This window comes from Cupressus sempervirens, chromosome 3, assembly GCF_028749045.1.
Source record: "Cupressus sempervirens isolate cs-2001-9-10 chromosome 3, ASM2874904v1, whole genome shotgun sequence".
Lineage (NCBI taxonomy): Eukaryota > Viridiplantae > Streptophyta > Pinopsida > Cupressales > Cupressaceae > Cupressus > Cupressus sempervirens.
The window spans coordinates 805,069,485-805,092,153 of record NC_143120.1 but is presented as its reverse complement, the minus strand read 5'-3'; the positions used below and the strand labels follow the sequence as shown (position 1 = coordinate 805,092,153).

Below are 22,669 nucleotides of genomic sequence, written 5' to 3'. Positions count from 1 at the left end.
CGACAGACAATACCAATTGAGCTCTCATTGGATTGGTTTTTTGACATTATTTCAACCAACCAATGAGTCCTCTAATTTAGTTTTGCCTCTTTCTATTTCATTTATTATATTTTCTTGTGTGCCAAGAGGAGCTCTTGCAATTGGTTTAGGTTGTGAAATTTGTTGTTCTTCTTGTAGAGGGTTTTGGTTTTGAATTTCTTGAGGGTTTTGAGCTTCTTGGGGATTTGTCAATTCATTATTGACATTTCCTAATAATAAATCAATTGAAATCTAAATAAATAAACAAATCTAAAGAAAAATTGTAAAAATCCTACAAAACAATATAAAAAACCTACAAAAAAATATAAAAAACATATCAAACAATGCAAAAAGGAATTTAGATAACATACAGTGTGCTTGTGATCTCAAACTTTGATGGCGAGGAGGCATATTTGCAAGGTGGGTGGTGAAAAGCTTGGTTTGTTGCAATCTGTGTACACGCTGCTGCAAGGAGAAGTAGGAAAAATAAGTGAAAATGAATGGGTTGTAGGTATGCAACCCATTTATAATATTTTTTATTTTTTAAAAGTGTGTACGTGCTATGGCTCAGGTTACACAAGCCATAGTGTGTGTTTGCTATAGTGCATATGCGCTATTGAAAATAAAAAAAATAAAAAAAATGTGTCACCTTTTTGGCACCACAACTTGGTGTACTTACCCAGCTCTCTATCATTTCTTTATTTTGTTCATAAATGGGAACAACCCTACTCAATTCAAGTTTTGCATCATGAGCTATAGGAGGTACATTCCTCTTATTATTTTGTATTAGTGTATTTTTCTCATTGAAAATTACTTACAAATTTATTAAATTGAAAATCTTGGTTTGTTGAAAAATTATGATGTTTGAAAGGAGAAAAAGAACTTGCACACCTAATGTACTTTCCTCCACCTATGCCCATGTTTCTAATAATTACACTACAAGTATTAGCAATGATATCACCCATTCCTAATCATGTCTCACTACCAATAGCAAGCATAGTTTTTGGACTATCCTAAGGATTTTTCCTAAAGGAATTGGGATTAGATTAGTAGTGAGAATTGCTAGACTCACTATTGGCATTGTATTCATCACCTTTTTCTTCATTGTACTACCTTGTTGGCTAAGATCCCCTTTTTTCTTCATGACTAATAGTAATGTCCTTTTTGGACCACTAGAACTACACATGCCATCCACACTAGTGGAAAAAGAACTTGTTTTAGATTGAATTTGGTCTATAAGTTATAATTGGTTATTCTATAGGCCTTAAAATACTTTTCACAAACTCAAGCTCTTTAATCTTTTAGATCACTAGCTTGGTAATCAGATCTAATAATCAACTCAACTATCTAGAAAACTTTTAACTTTATACATTGAATATTAGAGTAAATATTTCTTTATACCAATTTGAAACAATAAATAGTAAACTTGAAATAAATATGCAACACAATTAGCATCCAAAAAGGTTTCATGTGAAAGTATTTAATGTAGAAACCCTATTAAGGGAAAACCATCTAGAAACTGACAACCCAAAAAATTCACTCTTCTGAAGTGAGCTTTGCTAAGAGTTGCCCTTGTTAAAGGTTAGAAACATATCATTAATATGACCTTGTTAGATGATTTTTACCAAAGATCATATAGACCTTATCACTCCATGAAACATCTATAAGAGTGGTTTGATTTAAAGGAATTATAAAACATTCAATAGAATATCACCATATAATGGATTTAAATATAAGACTATTAAGTCCACTTGGCTAGGATATTTTCTACTACAATTGTTAGAATGCAACAATGAAATGATCTATTAGGTTTAGCACTACCTTTCTTGTTCATATCTTTGTTTTATACTATCTCTTTCCTCCCTCTTCTTTCTAATCACTTTAGGATGTTCCACTTACTCACACATCCACTTAGCACTTCTTTTTCTTGATCTTCACAATGTAGTTCTTCTCGATTATCCTCTAGGATAACACTTTCTTCTTCTTTGATTAGAGAAATTGAACATCGTATCCATACCTTAAATAGAAAAAAATTGCTCCTCTAAAATCTTGCAAAAAAAACTTGCTTAGTCACAATTGTATAACTTTATCTAGTCCATATTCATTAAATCTAGACACTCAATTAGTGTGCCTTCACCTTGAGATTTGTCTTTTGATTCAAATCATCAAATCACCTTCATCATATCTTCCTTGAATTTAGCTAGTCATCGATCTATTTACTAACTTCATTTTTATCTTCAAAATTTCACAAACAATCTTAATTTTTGCCAAACGTTGGTCTCAGATTGAATCTTTTCGTTTCCATTGCTTGGTTAACATTACATGTGCTTGGTTAACCCTAGACTTAGTTAACACTAATCTTTCATGATTAATACTACACTATCTTACTTCTTTATGAGGTGTTCTGTGACAACTATAGTAGCTCATTTAACACTACTTTTCATCTTTCATTGACTAAATGGTCTAGCTTAAAGATGATCTCAACATGTAATCAAATCATATCAAACCAAATTATCCTATAAAATTCTAACTCATTCAAGTTTCCATTGAATACCATACACTTACATCATCATTATACTTTCTTCAAATCCTCTTCATCAATAAAATGATATGGCACTCTACTAAATTAGCATAATATGTCACCAATTAAGGCTTGACATCAATGAAAATGTAATAATTGAGATGAGGTAATCATATATATTAACAACATTATCAGTTGGGGCTAACATTATGAGTTGAGAGTTATTTGAGATTTATTGAAGATAGAGTTATGGCAGAGTTCCTAAGAAGCGACTACTATTTTTTTGGAATCTCCTAACATGGATAGAATTTAGTTAAGCATAGTTATACAAAGGTAGAAGACATAATGAAGATGGTGTAGCTGATCATGCTAAGAATGATGTTGTAAATGTGAAGGATTGTAAATATTGTGATTCGACATTGTTATGTAATTGTAAAAAGATGCAATGTAATATGCATTCTAATATCTTGATGTGGTCATATATTGATTATAAATTGAGAAAGCCTCAACACTAACTCAATAATTAGTTTAAGGACTTGGTATAAAGGATGGTTATTTTCCTTGTGGTACTGTGTATGGAAAGTGTGATTCAAGCATATGGATGTGTAATGTGAGTATGTCAACTTGGATGTGAGATCTAGTGAACCTAATATCGAATATCTTGATATCAAAGAAGTGTTTGGTGTAGTTAAGGCATGGAGAGCTGACAAAGAGGCTTTATTTAGCAAAAAGACTATAGTGGAAAGTTATTTAGCTATATTATTCTATGGAGAATAGTCCTAAGACTAGTTGGACACTGAGTTTGGTGGTCTTACCCCTAAAGCTATTTTTATAGTGGGTTCTACCTTCCATAGCTCCTAACATGGTTGACACAACTCCTAACAAGATTGGGAAAACTCCTAATAGGATTGGAATCTCCTCACGGGGGTTCAAAACCTCCTAATATGGACTAATATTTACTTTTAATGCATTTCATTGAATCCTAATAGAATAAATCCTCTTATAAGGAACTTATATATTATTACATCATTTTTTGGGTACCATCTCCACTGGGCTTTCCCTTGATCAAGGGTTTCCCTAGTTAACAAATCTAGTGTTATTGTGTATGGTGATCTTACTATGGTTGTTGCACTTATTGATTACATGTTTCATATTTAATAAGTTGATAAAAAAAATTTAAATTGGATAATTGGTTCAAAACGCCCCCTCTTAGTTGTCTTGGTGGACTTTACTTTCTAACAATTGGTATCAGAGCATTAGGTCCTTGAAGGAAAAGCTTAATAGCTTAAGGAAATTTGTGAAAAATCATTTCAAAAAAGAAATTTTTAAGTTTTATGGAACCGACTATGGCATTTGGAAAGAGAAGATGAAGGCACATCTTCTATGCATGGGTGTAGGATATTGTTTGATCACTAAAAATAATAAGGAAATCATTGATGAAGACAAGTTTCAAACTTGTATAGAAGGTTAGAGATATTTGTTTATGTTTAATATGCTTGCTTCAGAAGCATTTTAATACATTTTCCTAAAAATGAGTACTATCATGAAAAATATTTTAATTTAGCACATAAGCTTTGGAAAGCTTTGGAATCTACTTATGAAGGTGATAAGCATGCTAAGAAGGTTAGATTCCAAAATTGGATATATTTATTTCAACAAGATAAAATGATGGAAGATGAATTTGTATGAAGCTATATTTGTAGAATATCAGAGATTGTTGCAAGAATTAATTCTTTTGATAGAATGAAAGATGAAGATGAAATTGTATGGAAGATATTGAAGACTTTGATGCCTGCGTATAAGAAGATAGCACAGATGATTGAAAAATTTATACTTTGCACATCAAAGTTCACTAGAGAGACTCTTCTTGGAAGATTGGAATTGACTAAGATAAGTTTGAGACAAAGTGAAGATCTATCTAGAGTTGAGACTATTTTTAGCACATTGAGTGTTCAACCTACATTGACAAGAAGTGCAAGTACTAGTGGAGATTATGCTAACAACAGGAGAGGAATATCTAAAGAAGACAAGAATATTGAAATAGGAATTTCCCTACTTGTTAGAAGAGAACTAGAAGGTAAGAAAATATTTCAATATTGGACTTGTAATGAATATGGTCATTATGCTTCTAAGTGCCCTAAGAGAGTAAAGAAGTATAAGAGGAATTTCAAGCCTAGGAAACCTAGAGAATATCTTTATGCAAATGATGAAGATATGAAAGGTAGTGTGGAAATATTTATGAGTGAAATTGATAATGAAAGTGATGAAATAGGATTTATTGCAATTAAAAAGGAAAGTCTTGATAAATCTAAGAAATTAAATAAATAAAGGAATTAGTCTCACAAGTTGAAAAGAAGAAATCTAATTGGACCATAGATAGTGGTTGTTTACATAATATGACTAGTGATATGAATAATTTATTTTAATTTGACAGTTGTGATAGAGGAATTGTTATAGTTGGAAACTATGCATCCTATCATGTAAAAGGAATGGGATCTATTACTCTTAATGCAAAAACTAACATTGATGGTATTTATTTTGTTGATGGTTTGAAACACTATCTTTTGAGTCTTGAAGAACTAGTTGACAAGGGATATTAGTTATAGTTTACAAAAAATACATGCATTATCAAGGATAAAGATGGTAATCTTATTAGTAGATGTACAAAATCAAGAGCTAATGTTTTTTAGTTGAATCCTACTAAGATGAAATGTTTAGTTTCTAAAGTAGATAATAGATGGTTATGGAATAAGAGGTTTTGTCACATAAATTTTGATTACATTGTGAAAGTGAGCACTAAATTTGTTGTTAGATTTTTTTCTAAAATTGTGAAGCCTTCTAACATGTTATGCAAGGAATATGTTATGGTAAAGCAAGAGAAAAGTTATTTTCCAAGCAAGAAGTTTACTACAATAGAAAAGTTAGAGATAGTAAACAAAGACTTGAGAGTTCCTACAAAGACAAGAGTAATCTATGGTGAAAAGTATTCCATGAATCTTTTTATAATTTTACTAGGATGATTTGGATGGTATTTCTTAGATAGAAATATAAATAATTTAAGAAGTTTATAGTGTTTAAGAAAAGAGTTGAAAATGAATCTAGATTAAGGATTAAATGCTTGAAATTTGATAAAGGTGGAGAGTTTACTATGAATTATTTTAATAGTTTTTGTGAAGTAATTTATGGCATTAAAAGACATCTTTCAGCCCCTAAGACACCTGAGAAGAATAGTAAAAATCATACAAGGTACTATTAAGACCCCAAGAGCTTTGATTTGGACATACACCTTTAGTTAAGTATTTCAAAATCTTTGGAAGTAAGTGTTATATTGAGAGAGAAGATGATATTGGTAAGTTTGATGCAAGAAGTGATGAAGGTATGTTTCTTGGTTATTCAATCAAAAAAAAAGCTTACAGATGTTTTAATCAAAGAACTAAGACTATTGTTGAGAGTGCAAATGTTAAGGTTCATGAGAAGTTTGGTATTCAAGAAAGAATGTTTGATTATAATTTTGATGAAGAGACTAATCAAAAGGCTACTAAAGATAATGTTGAGTTGTTTAATTAGACTAGCATAAATTTGTAGAATGATATACAAATTATGGAATAGAGAGAAGAAACAATAAGTGAACCAAGAGCTAAAGTTGGAGTTGAGATAGTGACACCAAATAGGAATATGATTAAGAATCCTCCTATTGATTAGATTATTAGTAGCAAGAATAAATAAGAAATAATAAGTTCAAGGTAAAAAGAGAAGAAATATGTTTGGTTTCATAAGTAGAACCTAAAAGTGTAGATGAAGATAGTTAAGATTATTTTTGGATTAAAGATATGAGAGAAAAATTAGATCAAATTGAGAAGAATGATACATGGGAATTGTTTCCTAGACCCAAGGACACAAATGTTATAGGAACTAAGTGGATTTTAAGAAATAAAATGAATGAACAAGATGAGGTTGTGAGAAACAAAGAAAGACTAGTATGTAAAGGTAATTCATAGCAAGAAGGTATAGGTTATGAGGAAATATTTGCACCTATTTCTAGAATAGAGGTGGTTAGAATGTTTTTGTCTTATGCGGCTAACAAGAAATTGAAATTGTATCAGATGGATGTCAAATTAGTATTTTTGAATGGGGAACTTGAAGAAGAAGTCTGCATTGAGCATCCTAAAGGTTTTCCTTTGACAAAAGAAGGAGATATGGTTTGTAAATTGAAGAAAGAATTGTATGGATTAAAATAACAACCTAGAGCCTGGTATGTGAGATTGGATAAAGGTACTACAAACAATAATGTATATTTGAAGGATATTGTAAATGGTTAATTAATTATTGAAGTATTTCTAGATGATATAATCTTTGGAGGAGATGATGAAGAAAATGAGGTTATTTTTGGTGAAATGAAGTATTTCTTGGGATTGTAGTTTGTGCAGAATAGTGATAGTGTTTTCTTATCATAGATTAAGTATCTAAGATATTTGTTGAAAATATTTGGTTTGGAAAGTTGTTAACTTGTTGGTAAACCTATGGTAATTGGTCACAAGTTATCTAGCAAAGATGAGTCACCTACTATTGAAAAAAATAAGTACAGATCAATGATTGGAGGTTTGCAATATTTGACTCACATAAGACCATATATAGGAAATGTAGTTGGTATTGTTGTGAGATTTCAAGTCGGTCCTAAAGAATCACATTATATAGTAGTAAAAAATATTTTTAAATATTTGAAGGGTACACCCAATTTTTGGTTATTATATGATAGATGAAATGAAATTACCTAATGTGCATATATTGATGTAGATTGGGAAAATAATATGGATGATAGAAGAGTACAAGTGGTGGAACATTTTTCTTAGGAGGAAGATTGGTTTCTTGGCTAAGCATGAAATGAGATTGTGTTTCACAGAGCACAATAGAGGAAGAGTATGTAGCAACAACAAATAATTGTACTCAGATCATGTGGATGAAGAAAATGTTGGAATACATTGGAGTTTAGTTTATAAAGCCTCTCATCATACATTGTGATAACATTTCTAAGAATCTTGTATTACATTCAAAGACAAAGCTAAATATCTATCAAGTTGCAACGAAAGAGATCAAACTGGAGTATAAAAGTACAAAGGAGCAGATATCATATATATTTACAAAGCCTTTGTTGAAGGATACATTTGAGTGCCTAAGAGGCATACATGGGATCATGCCCATGCCTACTTCTAGGTAGTTGATGCAGAGATTGCATCAGTCCAGTGGTACAATGCACTATTATTTATTTGGACTAGATACTTGATGCTTCCTCTACGAGGGAGTATCTATGACTAAGATGAGTCATGAAGGAATCTTGGGAACTGGTATTTAATAGTGTCTTTGAACACTTGAGCTTATTGAAGATCTTATGCAGTAAATTGACATAATTATACCTTTGTTATTGATGTCAATGGGAGAGAATATGTACATGAAAAACATCTCATGGTACATGGAATTGATAAGTATATTAATGGGAGAGAGGACCACTGATGGAGAGTTATTCCTTAGATTCATATTTGATTGATGAAGAGGATTTGAAAAGAAAGATTACAATGAAACAATTGCAGCAAAGATATATGTTTGGTATTCATGAAAGTTAAACATTATATATATATATATATATATATATATATATATATATATATATATATATATTCATCAATGCTAAAGGAGGATATTTTTAGCTAGCATGAGTGTTAATGATATTCCTATGGTGGAGTATCCTAGCATTTCTAGAGAATTGAGAGATTGTTAGCATGACTATGTGTTGCATTCATTATTGTGTTTTTCATTTATGTAAATATACTAATGATTTTGTGAAGATTGATATAGAAGGAAAAAAAGATTAAGATCATGAAGTTTGAGGGTTCATGATGAGGCTATGTGCACTTAATTAGATGTTCTATAGAGTGTCATGATGACCTGGCTAAGTGACCACGAAGAAATATGTGGATAGTTGATAATTATTTGAGATTTATTAAAGACAGAGTTCTTGAGAAGCGATTACTATTGTTTTGATTATATCTTCTAATAGAGATAAACTCTAGTTAAGCATATTTTTATAAAGCTAGAATACATAATGAAGATGGTGTGGCTGATCACGCTAAGTGTAATGTTACACATGTGAAGGATTGTGAAGATTGTGAGTCAACAGTGTTATGTAATTGTGAAAAGATGTAGTGTAATGTGTATTATATTATCTTAATGTTGTCCTATATTAATTGTAAACTGAGAAAGTCTCAATCAGACTCAATAATTATTTTAAGAACTTGGTATAAAGGAAAGTTATTTTCCTTGTGGAAGTGTGTGTGGAAAGTGTGATTCAAGTGTATGGATGTGTAATGCAAGTATGCAAACTTGGGTGTGAGATCTAAGGAACCTCATATAAAGAATATCTTGAGATCAAAGAAGTGTTTGGTGCCATTTAGGATAATGAGCTCACTTAGAGTCTTTTTTTGGAAAAGAGGTTGGTGTCGATAGTTGTTTATTTGTATTATTCTATGAATAATAGTACTAAGGTGAGTTAGATAGTGAGTTTGGTGGTCTTGTACATGAAGCTATTTGGACAATAGGTCCTTCTGCCTTTCACAACTCTTAGCAGGGTTGGAATCTCCACACATGGATTGAAAGTTTCCTAACAAGGCCCGATATGCACTAAATGTATTTTATTGACTCCTAGCAAAGTCCATCCTCTTACAAGGAACTTATATATAACTACATTATTTTGTGGGTACCATCCCCATTGGGGTTTTCCCTTTAATCAAGGGTTTCCCTAATTAACAAATTTTGTGTTATTGTGTATAGTGATCTTATTATGGTTGTTGCACTAATTGATTACATGTTTCAAATTTAATAAGGTTGATAAAATTTATAAATTGGATAACTGATTCATCCCCCTCCCTTAGTTATCTTCGTAGATTTTACTTTCTAACATTAACAATATAAAATATGTTTAAAAATGTTTGTTTTTATGTGAATCCTACTTAGTCTTAGAGATTAATATAAATCCCTACTTCATTCGACATAGTTTTCACCTAGATTTGTCTATGGGGGGGGCTTGGGGGTAGCACTCCCAAGACAGGGTCAAGGAGAAATGCTCCTTGTGGGGTCCTAGGGTAGAGACTTATTGTTGTAAAAGGTATCAAGATCTATTTTTCTATTGGATGACATATTCTAAGCAAAAAAAAATAACTACAAAAAAATTGCTTAGGGTTAGGGATTTTATAATGTATGATGATTTAGTAGCTTTTTGTGATGGTATTAAGCTATAAGGAATTAGTGGATTGTGATTAGGTTTTAATCACTAGATAATAATGATCTATGACTTATTGTTTGGCAGACATAGCCCAAGGATTGGGTGAACCATGTTAAATATTTGTATCTTGTGTTCTCTTTTTTGTGTATTGTTATTTCTAATATTGCTTATGTTTGCATGTAACTGATGCTTCTCTCTTGTTAATCCTAAAAATGTCATGACATTACACAAATGAAATAGTTAAAAAAGAGACATGAAAAGAAAGTGGATAGAAAAAACTAATAAGTGGAGGTAGGATTGATAAAGAAAAAATATTTCCCATATTTCACAATTTCTAGATAGTTGAACATTGAGAAATATAATTTGGCCAATGTTTCTATCTTTATGATGACCCAAAGTATCATATTCTTACAATATTTTTATAGTTATTTAGAATTATTTAAAATGCTAAAACATTTGATTTTTTATCTTTTAAACTCAATATTTCTTGCAATATTAGATACATAATTTTATTAATATTTCCCAAATTCTATAAGTTATCATACAAATTAAATTAAATTCCCAATAATATATCATATTTATTAGGTAGGTACATATCACCAATCATTAGTTGTCATCATTGATTTACAATGTAATTTGATCTCCCTCTTTGTATTCCATTAGCAAACCTTTACCTATAATTTGTAGTGATCATGAGATTTAAAGTTTCTCTTGGATTATTTTTTACTTGAGTAAATAGCTTTTGAGTGGACCCTCAAACTTATTAAAAGAAAGATAGCTATCAACAAATGAAATGAAACCAATGAAAAAACTCGACCTATTATTAAACAATGCTAAGACTAAACACACTAAAAAAATTCTATGAGGCAACATCCTTATTAATTTTTAGAACTTCATGAACAATGTTAGAAGAGGAACTTCTAATTCTATAAAAAATCTATAAATATATAAAAATATTTTAGAGTTCATCCTATAAAACTATCAATTTCATCTTAACCTTTGGGCTCTATCTTTTTATAGATTTTTTAGAAATGAAGGAGTAATCATTCTAATTAAGAATTTTCCTATCATTTTCCGAGATTCGCCAAGATTTTCTTAAAAAGGAAATTTTAAAAGATTCTCCAATAAAACTTAACACATTTTTTTAGAATATGTTGACAATGTGCCAACATCCTTCATAGGATTTGCAACATGGTTTGACCACATCCCATGGATACTATAAATCTAGTGTTTGTAGCAAGCATTGACATGTCAATCTTTTGGTGCAATGGAAACCACACTTTTAAAAGGTGGCATCAAAGCTTAGTCATATGTTCAAATATCATGTATGAGTAGTGCATGCCTACAATGAGTGATATGGGGGGGATTTTTGGTAGTGCACTAACTCCCCTCATGAGATTCATAACATATTTTAATCTCCTTATTAGGATAAACCATAAATAGAAATAAAAAACTACATGCAAATATAACCAATAACAGAAAATAATAGATCACACAAAAATGAACACAAGGCACCAAGATTTAACGTGGTTCACCCAATCCTTGGGCTATGTCCACCAAATAGCAAGTTTGATCTTATTACAATCCAGTGATTACAACCTAATTACAATCTGTAATCCCTTACAACTCAATATCACTGCAAGAAGCAATTTCACATCACAACATTATGAAAATACCCAACCCTAAACCCTTTTATACAAGTATTAAACCGTTTTAGGGTCATAACATGTCAGCCATAAATTAGCCATAACTTTAGTGGCGAATCTACGAATGGTGAATCTATGAATAGTACCAAAAACAATTATGGAGTATGTACAATACTTTCCTGATCAGTCACCACAATCTAACAATCTCCCACTTTGGGACTGATTAGGCTCCACACTAAACAACAATCTCCCACTTGGAGACTGATCTTGTAAAAATACGACTACCACATGGGGCTCCCACTCGATCAAACCACCCTGGACTCTGTTGTTCTTTTATTCATGTTCAGTCAAAAAGGCTAACCAAAGCTAAAGAGTAGTTCAGCTTCTCCCTTGTTACAATTGTTGTCAACATATCTACTAGATTGTCATTTGTATGTATATTCTCCAGCTTTAACTATCCATCCTCCAAAATTTACCAAATGAAATGGTACCACAATTGTATGTGTTTGGTCTTAGAATGTAGAGCTAAATTCTTTGCAAGATGAATAGCACTCTAACTATCTGTGAACAAATAATTATCCTTTTGTGGATGTCCCAATTCTTCCAAGAAGAACTGAAGCCATATTATCTCCTTGGCTACCTCTGTAGTAGCAACATACTCTGCCTTTGTAGTGGATAAAGCATTAATCTTCTATAACCTAGAAATGTAGCTCATGGCTGCCCCACCAACAGTAAAGACATAACCTGTAGTACTTCGCTTGGTATCAATATCCCCTACCAAATTTGAATCAACATAGCCTTGTAAATCAGGAGTAGAGCCCCCAAAGTGTAAACACTTATTGGATGTTCCTCTCAAATATTTGAGAATCCACTTGATAGCATTCCAATGCTCAAATCCTGGATGACTCATATACCTGCTAACGACTCCCACTGCATGGGCAATATTTGGCCTAGTGCATACCATAGCATACATCAAGCTTCCTACAGCTAAAGCATAGGGTAATTTGGACATCTTATCCTCCTCTTCCTGTGTCTCAGGACACATCTCCTTAGTCAATTTCAAATGACTAGGTAAAGGTGTGCTGATAGCTTTAGCATTCTCCATAGAGAAACATTGCAACACCTTCTCAACATAATCAACCTGAGATAGTGTCAATGTTTTTTTCTTCTTATCTCTGCAAATATTCATACCAAGGATTTGTTTTCCTGCGTCCAAATCCTTCATAGAAAATGCATGTGCTAATTGGCATTTCAACCCCTTAATATGATCCATGTTAGACCTAGCTACAAGCATATCATCAACATATAAACATAAAATAATGTAGCTATCATCATCCAACCTCTTAAAATAAACACAATAATTTGAATGACACTTGTTATAGCCATGATCATGCATAAACCTATCAAATTTTAGATACCATTGCCGAGGTGCTTGCTTCAAGCCATATAAACTTTTCTTCAATTTGCACACTAAGTTCTCCTTACCTTTGACCTCAAATGCCCATGGCTGAGCCATATATATTTCTTCATCCAAATCTTCATGAAGAAAGGCTATTTTAACATCCAACTACTCTAAATGAAAATCTTCAGTAGCCACAAGACTTAAAATAGTATGGATAGAAGTCATTTTAACAACAGGAAAAAATATCTCATCAAAATCAATTCCCTTTTTTTGTGCAAATCCTTTTACAACTAACCTGGCCTTAAATTTTTTCTTACCTCCTTCCTCTTCTTTCAACCTGTAAACCCACTTATTCTGTAAAGCCTTTTTACTTACAGGCCACTTGCATAGATCCCATGTCTTATTCTTCAGCAAAGAGTCCATTTCATCTTTCATTGCAAACTCTAACTGAATCTTAGTATCCACTTGCACAACTTCATCATAACTTTCAGGTTCACTAGCATCAGTAAGTAAAATAGACTGCAAAGAGGGAGAAAATCTTTGTGGAGGTCTAATTTGCCTCATTGACCATCTAACATTCACTGGTGTGTGTGGTATTTTTTGTTGCAGTTGTTGCACATCATGAGGAATGGTTGGAACATTAGCTTTTGGAGTATCATCCAGCACTACATAATCATCTTCTTTCTTCTCATGTTGCTGCAACAAATCTTTGTACAACACTTTCTCATTGAATATGACATCCCGACTTCTAAAAAATTTATGATTTTCAAAATCCAAAAGCCTATAACCAAATTCATTAATGCCATATCCAACAAAGACACATTTCTTTGATTTAGCTTCTAGCTTGGTTCTATTTTTAGAGTCTATATGAGCAAAAGCTTCACAACCGAAGGTCTTGAGAAAAGAATAACTCACCTTCTTACCAATCCATGCCTCCTTTGGAATACCACAGCCCAAAGGAGTAGAGGGACCTCTATTAATCAAATATACTATAGCATTGACAACCTCCACCCACATGTGTAAGGGCAAGCCAGCATGCAATCTCATGCTCCTTGTGCACTCCATTATAGTCATGTTCATGCGTTCAACCACTCCATTTTTCTGTGGAGTCCTTGGAATAGTTTTCTATCTATGAATACCATTAGTGGAGCAATAATCTTCAAATTCATGACTGCAATACTCACCACCATTATCAGATTTGAGACATTTTAATTTCTTACCAGCCTCATTTTCAACCAAGCATCTCCATTTCTTAAAAGTTTCAAATACATCAAATTTTTGTCTAAGGAAATAAACCCATACTTTTCTAGTTGCATCATCAATAAATGTAACATAATAATGAGAGCCACCAAGGGAAGATACCTGAGCTAGTCCCCATACATCTATATGCACAAGCTCTAATTTCTCCTTTTTGTTTTCCTTCCAGTCTTTACAAAACTCACTCTCTTTTGTTTTCCATACACACAACTTTCATAGAAATCCATATTAACACATTTCAGACCTGGTAAAACTTTCTTTGAATAAATTACTTTCATACCTTTCTCACTCATGTGCCCAAGTACCTTTCTCACTTATGTACCCAAGTCTGTTGTGCCACAGTGCTGTATCAGAATCTACAACAGCTATTTGTTCTCCCTACTCAACTACAACAATTGTTCCCGAACATTCATTTTTCTCTGGAACAATCAAAGTAGAAGGAACAATATGACCTGTACAAAGATATAAGGTGCCTACTTTCACGACTTTTACTACTACAAGGGAACCTTTTGAAACCTTCCAATTTTTATCATTAAAAGTAACTACACAACCCTCATCAACGAGTTGCCCCACTGAAATTAAATTCCTACTTAGCCTTGAAATATGTCTTACCTCATGTAGTAGCCAATGATTCCCATTCTGCAACTTAATCTTGATTTTTCCCTTTCCAACAATTTGATAGGGTTCATTATCCCCCAAATAAACAAGCCCAAAATCCCCTTGGACATAATTAATGAAATAACCTCTATGAGGTGTAGCATGAAATGAAGCACGAGAATCTAAAACCCATGAATCATCAACACTTTATAAAGATAGAACCAAAGCATCCTCTTTGGAGTTGTTACTTACCACATTTGCCTCCTTGTCTCCATCTAATTTATCTCCTTCATTTTTCTTGCGATTTCAGCAATCTTTCTTTTTGTGCCCCGATTTCCCACAGTACCAGCAGTCATTTGGTCCTCTCGATTGAGACCTCTTCCCCTTTGACTTTCTTCTTGATTTCCCATGATTTCCAGAGTTACTTCCTCTCTCAGTCATTCTGCCCTTGCTTTCTGCATTCAAAGCACTTCCTGATGTAGATCCACTTGAGGATTTCCTACGAGTTTCCTCACTGAAAACAACACCAATCACATCATCATATTTTAGGGTACTAGATCCAAGAACAGAATTACTCACCACCATTACCAAGCCATTCCAACTTTTAGGCAAAGAACACAAAATCAAGAGAGCCCTAATTTCTTCATCAAAATTGATACCCACAGAAGATAACTAACTAGTAATAGTATTAAACTCATTTAAATGATCTGCAACAGATCCACCTTCTGCCTTTTTCATATTAAATAAACGCTTCATGAGAAATACCTTGTTTGAAGCGGAGGGCTTTTCACACAGTGTCACTAGGGTTTTCATCAAATCTTCTGTCATCTTTTCTTTTGTAATATTAAATGCCACCAATGGTGCCAAGCATAATTGAATGCTTTCGAGTGCCTTTCTGTCCAAAATATCCCATTCAACATCTAACATAGTTCCCTGATTCTTGGCTTTGCCTTCCAACGACTTCCATAAATCCTTCTGATATAGATAGTCTTCCATTTGCATCTTCCATAACTGGAAATTCTATTCATTAAACCTGTCAACCCTCAACTTACCCTCATCTGCCATTGCTCCCACTCAACCATGAGACTTCCACTTAACCGTGAGACTTTCCTGCAAAGGATAACTGAAAGACAACCTCACTCTGATACCACTTGTTAGGATAAACCACGAACAAAAATAAAAAAACTAGATGCAAATATAACCAATAACAAAAAGTAATAGATCACACAGAAATGAACACAAGGCACCAAGATTTAATGTGGTTCACCCAATCCCTGGGCTACATCCACCAAACAACAAGTCCAATCTTATTACAATCTAGTGATTACAACTTGATTACAATCTGTAATCCCTTATAGCTCAATACCACCGCAAGAAGAAATTTCACATCACAACATTATGAAAATACCCAACCCTAAACCCTTTTATACAAGTATTAAACCACTTTAGGGTTATAACATGTCGGCCATAAATTAGCCATAACTTTAGTGGCGAATCTACGAATAGTACCAATTTTTTTTTTTTAACCCCACTATTTATGGAGTATGTATAGTACTTTCCTGATCAATCACCACAATCTAACACTCCTCTTGTGGATTCTATAAGTCCAGTGGTTTCATAAGATATTGATAGGTCAATCTTTTGGTACAACAATAGCCGCACTTGTAACAAAATATATGTTTTTTTGTGAATAGAAATTAATATTTTTTTGTAAAAAAAGAATACCTTATCTAATATATCATTTTTTGGGTGGATTGATGGTGGATTAGGGTGTAATTTCCTAATGTTATACCTAAAAGGGATTGTGTCTATGAAGGATAACAAAGTTTGCTAACAAAATTTTAAGCCTCATTAATTACTTAGTTGAGGTTGATGATGAGGTGAACATTTGATATTATTTTTCAAATAAAAATAAAATATAGAGGAGAATCTTTTGGTATAATGACAATAACACTTGCAACAAAATATATGATTTTTTTGTGAATAGAAATTAATCTTTTTAAAAATATATATATTTATATTATATATCATTCTTTGGGTGGGATTGTGTCTACAAAGGATAATAAAGGTTGCTAACAAAATTTGAAGCCTCGTTAATTACTTAGTTGAGGTTAATGATGAGGTAAAAAAATTGATATTATTGATCAAATAACAATAAAATCTAGAGTAGAAATATAGTTGTCCCAACTTGCATAACAGTTATCCCTCCTTAGCTGCCACTTCTAGGTAAGTTGGTTATTCTTCGAGGTTTTCTCACCTTCATAGTGGAGAAGGGTTATGGGTCAGTTTCCCTTAAGGGAATTATGTGTCAAGTACCTGCTCTGCTGGTCCAAGGTATAGAACTAGACTTTTCCTCCAGCATAGGGGAAACACTTAAGCCAAAAGAAAAACATTTATCCCTCCTTTATTATATTTCTCCTACAAAAGTATCAAAGAGAAGCCCCCTTAAGCATTGCATTAAAATATTTATCAATTACATAATATTAATACACATGTTAAGAAGATCTTGTCATGAAGAAGTAAATTCTAAGAAAGGAAAGGATCCATCGAGGTGTCTTGTAATCCTTAGAAAGGCATAGCTTTGAGAAATGTTCTTAAACTCTTAGTCCTAAACTCTTAAATTAAAAAGTCTTCAATAATTCAACAACCTCTAAGAGCTACAATAGAGGTCTATCAATTTCAAATGATTGCTAAAAGATATTTAATTCACAATTAATGCACACTCTAAATCCTACTAGACTAAAAGTGTTAAATATTCAAATTTGAATATTTATTTCCAAACTGAGCTTTTTCCTTAGCATGTGATACTTAAGTAGTGTCATTACTTTGTACTAGATCCATCATAAAGAGAAGGGTCAAATTTGATCTCAATTGTGCATGAGTTAAGTATGGATGTGTGATTGAAATCACAACTTTGAACCCAAAAATGATGCATAAGCCTCAAAAGAATAGATACATACCATGAACAAAATTCTACTCACACTAGTTGTGGACTAAACAATCTTCAACTACTACCCCTAAATTATTTGACTTGCCTCTAAATGAAAATCGTTCTTCCTTCAATGCTTTTGTTTAGTAAGTAGAAAATAAATATATTCACACACCCTTCGTAATTTCCATGCTAGGAGTTTGTTCCTCTCAAATCATATTAGGAGGTGAAAATTTGATATTATTGGTCAAGGAATAAGTAAATATATAGAGGTTGTTTACAGTTTTCCTTACTGGCATAGTTGTGTATGTAATATGTGAACAATTATAGAGTATTTATTTTGTCTAATTATTTAAAAGTATTTTTTTTTCTTCATTAATAAGGAGTTGAATGAATGACCGCCAAGAATATGTGTAGTGAATGAATGTTTTGGAAAGATAGGTTTTCCAAATGCTCAATATAAAAACCCTTGATGATTAATTATTAAATTTCATAAAAAATGTTAAATGTCAATTGTGCTTACACATGTTTAAACATTGGATGTAGAGGCATATGAATTCTAGTAGTCTAAATTTTAATAAATTATATTTGCAAGTGATAGTTCTAATCTATATATAGGTGCATATCTATACTCACAAATGTAGAATGGTGGAAAAATAATGTATTAGTTTTCATGATCTAATATATTTATCTAAGAAAGTGCAAAAAGTCTTAGACTTTGATGAATCACTTTCAAATTTCAACATGTTCTCATTCTAAAAATCTAACAAAACATCATTTCTTATTTATTTCAATAATCAAACTTGAATTTTTAAATCTGAAATTTTTATTATTCTTCATTTATTTGTCTTATGATAAGATTTAATGGAAAACACATCATCCACTACAATATATTAATCAATTTATTAATCACAATGAAAAATTGAAAGTGACCATTAAAAAATCCATCTTTAAATGTCATATATATATATATATATATATATATATATATATATATATATATATATATATATATATATATATATATATATATATATATATATATATATAAATTCCATCTCATAATCCCAATATCTACATCTTGAATTGACCTTCACTACAATGATACATAGGGTCTTTCTTTGACCTTTGCCTCACATGCATTAAAGAACTACTAAAAATGACACTAACTTAGTTGATTAAAACATTATTTGAAAAGGTGAAGAAAAGATCACGCATTGAAATATTTTATCTGGTCTAATGACGGTAGGCCACTAAATGGGCCACGCCTTTATAAATATCAACCAAAGTTAAATGATTCTATGGTTTGATTTGGTTCATGGCAAACAAAGTTTCCTCCATTATTATTATTATTGATAATAATGGGGAGCATATATTAAAGTGCAACGCACTTTGGATTGATTAATCGACTGATAACAAAAGATCCAAAGCACGATTCGCCACCCATCATTTAATGCTTTTCTAAGTCACGTATGGCCAAACACAGATAAGCAAATCTAATACTTCTAGGGTATTCTATTCCAATATTAGCCGCGTGGGAATATGAGGAGGAATAAAATATTGAACGGTTAATCAGCACAAAATAAACCCCATGTTTTCTCTTATCGGTATAATAGTTTGTATTCTATTCAAAAAGCGATAAATACAGGCATCATCAGAGCAGGAGCTTAAGGAAATCTGTGGTTTAATTTGAAAGGGATAATGGCTGAATTTAGAAAGTGTTTATCATCAATTTATGAAAATTCGAAGCCAAGCTTGACCATGATACTAGTTCAGATTTGTTTTGCTGGCTTGAATGTATTATCAAAAATTGCCCTCAATCAGGGAATGTCTCACTTTGTATTAGTATTTTACAGGCATTTATTTGCTACAATATTTACGGCTCCTTTGGCATACATCTTGGAAAGGTGAGGAAAAATACCAATAAATCTTTGATGATAAAACTTGTCTTAGTTATATTTGTCTATCTTCAAGATATATTGATGAGTTGTATCATATTATTGTTGTTGATTTGGTTTAGGTTTCAAGTAGAACGAATGATATTTTATTCATCAACCAAAAAAATAATCTAAATACAAACATTTATTTTAATAAAGATTTTAATTTAATAACAGGCAGTGTAATCTGGAGACTCCCACTCCCCTCCCAAACTTTGAAGTACCCATCTCCAAGATGTATCCGCACCGGATACTTAGAGTGCCCAAGCACCCTCACCTCTGCCATTCCACAATTATGCCGTCACTGGGATGTGTATTTGAATTTTTATTTTTGAATGTTACTATTGGATATGTAATACATTACTATGTTGAATGCCAATGGTTCTAATTCATGTTGCAATTTTGCTATGTTCAAGTATTTTAATTTGGTATGTTCTAGTGAACTACTGATTCATAACTAGCATTTCAAGTTCTATATGTATACTATACAACACCCTTCTCTAGCCCGTCCTCCCCTTGTCGTCGTCCCTTGGCCATCCCCCATCATCCTGAAAATGAGACCATTTTCCCACATCCCGGAAACTCGCCCTGGTGTCCCACCGTCCCAAAGTAACCGTACTGGTATAACACTGATAACAAGAATCATAATAGCTTAACCAGGACATTATGTCTTTACTGATGAAAACCTTTCTCTTTGTTATCTACTTGCAAAATATTATGAGCACAAATAATTTTTGTTTTGTATTGTTTTATTTGGAACAGGAAAACAAGGCCAAAGCTAACAATGAGAATCTTTGGTGAAATTTTCGTGTGTAGTTTGTTTGGGTAAATATTCATAGCTTTATTAATTGTCTTATGTTTTGATTTAATAGTTTTATTGCTTTCTAATCTGATTCTATGTATGGCAGGATTTCATTGAATCATAATTTTTACTACACAGGATTGACTTATACATCGGCAACATTTTCAACGGCATTGCTCAACCTAGTGCCTGCCATTACTTTTCTAATGGCTATTGTTTTCAGGTAAGGAATGGGACACCATAATTTCTAGACTGCTCTTCAGCATTTTAAGAAGTGTGTTCTAATTAATAAATTATATTTCAACTTTTACACAATCGATTGTAGGATGGAAAGTTTAAACATTAGGAGTCTGACTGGTCAAGCAAAAATATTTGGAACCATTGTTTGTGTGAGTGGAGCTATGACAATGACATTATATAAAGGAATAAAAATACAGTTGTGGCCATCACCTTTCAATTTGAGTGAATACACTAAAAGCAATAATACAAATGAAGATTTGACAAAAGGTTCTTTGTTGGTGGTGATGGGTTGTATCTGCTTTTCAGCATGGTATATTGTGCAGGTAATTTCTTATATCTGCGACCATAGACAGTTTCATTAGTTGATCCAATGTTGTTCTTTCTTCTCTATAGAGTTTCATGCGTTGATCTAATGTTGTTTTTTCTTCTCATTTCAGACAAGTATTAGTAAGAAATATCCAGTTCAGTACTCCAGCACTGCCATAACCAGCTTTTTGGCTACCATACAATGTGCTGTTATAACCCTCATTTTTGAAAGAGATCATTATGGGGTGTGGGTTCTAGGATGGAACGTCAAGCTTCTCACAGCAATCTATTCTGTATGTATTTTAAATTTTCTTTAAAACTCTGGTACTTATCTTGTGAAGTTCATTTTTTTGTGGGTTTTTTTTCTTTTATTTCATTTTTCCTTCTATTACATTTGGTTTCACCTCATGTAGCTACATCCAATGCCTATATTTTATGGACCTGTTTAAATTCAAATTATTTTATAAAGATTTTTTCAGAAAAATTTAAGTATTCTTTTGTTATAAATGATAAAATATATATATTTTAAATTATTACTATATTTTATGTGTTCTTTTTATATTTGTAGATAATTTATAGATACACGTGATAATCATTTAGTGAAATTTAGACTATCATTTTTATTTGTCTTTTTTTTAAAAGATTCTGTATCTTTTTAAAAGTTGTGTGAAAGTGTATATCTCTATTAATATTTCATAAATAAGAATCAAAGACTAAAGAGTATCCTTTCCAAACGTCATTCATGACATGATCTTAGATCATCTTTTACATTATAACAAGAGAGGATTTGAAATCTCAGTCAATGGTATAATCAACAAACATACCATTAACCTGAAATTTTTTTCTCAATGGAACTCATACCATTAATCTTTTTCCTTGTGATCTTCCTTAAGTACCTTAAAATTTCTTTGTTGTCTATATTGTTGCTTTGAGCTGATTTGAAATATAATTTTTGTTGGGTAATTTTTATTTTTATTTCTATTTTATCTTCAAATTGATTTGTTTTTTAAGATGGCATCATGGGAGCATTTTAACCCTTCTATATTATAGAGTGAAATAATACATTAAATTTATATAGTTCTTGAACATAATATAATTCATGAATTGTGCAGGGAGTTGTAGCTTCGGGAGTAGCCTTTTGTTTGATGACATGGTGTGTAGAGAAAAAGGGTCCAGTATATACTACTATGTTTGGGCCACTTGTATTAATACTAGTAGCCATATTGGGCTCTATACTTCTTGATGAGAGGTTTTATTTAGGAAGGTAATTATTGTTTTCTATATGGTATTGGAGATATTTTTGAGATTTCTTCAATATTCTAATTTCTATACATTTTTGTGTGCAGTGTTATTGGTGCTATTTTGATTGTTGTAGGTTTGTATATCATGCTTTGGAGTAAAAGAAAAGAATTGAAATAGATTGTAAAGATGCAAACTACACCGTCATCAATTTCCAACAATAAGGAATCGAATTTTGTGGAACAAAAAGATGATTTGATTAACATATAATCAATATAATATGAATTATTTTTTAATTTGTACTAAATATTTTACTAATTCCTACCAAAGATAGAATACTTATGGAATCATTCAATGTAGTTAAAAATTATTATTTTATTATATTTCACCATAATAAAGTATTTTTAAACATAGTCATTTTCTTATATATAGTTTTGACTTTTAAAATATTTTTATATTTTAGAAACTTGCAAGTCTTTCAAATTTTATTGGTTGTCATTGA

General features: G+C 31.7%; 1 protein-coding gene across 1 annotated transcript; it reads left to right on the top strand.

Annotated features, from left to right (window-relative positions):
* The first annotated feature begins 19,312 nt into the window (after nt 1-19,312).
* Nucleotides 19,313-22,463, top strand: LOC149569249 (WAT1-related protein At2g39510-like). Its single transcript, XM_089821999.1, has 7 exons — nt 19,313-19,550; nt 20,343-20,405; nt 20,489-20,605; nt 20,708-20,945; nt 21,060-21,221; nt 22,041-22,192; nt 22,275-22,463. The coding sequence occupies exons 1-7, from the start codon at nt 19,345-19,347 to the stop codon at nt 22,345-22,347; spliced, it is 1,011 nt and encodes a 336-aa protein (XP_089678125.1). The 5' UTR covers nt 19,313-19,344; the 3' UTR covers nt 22,348-22,463.
* The last annotated feature ends 206 nt before the right edge of the window (nt 22,464-22,669 follow it).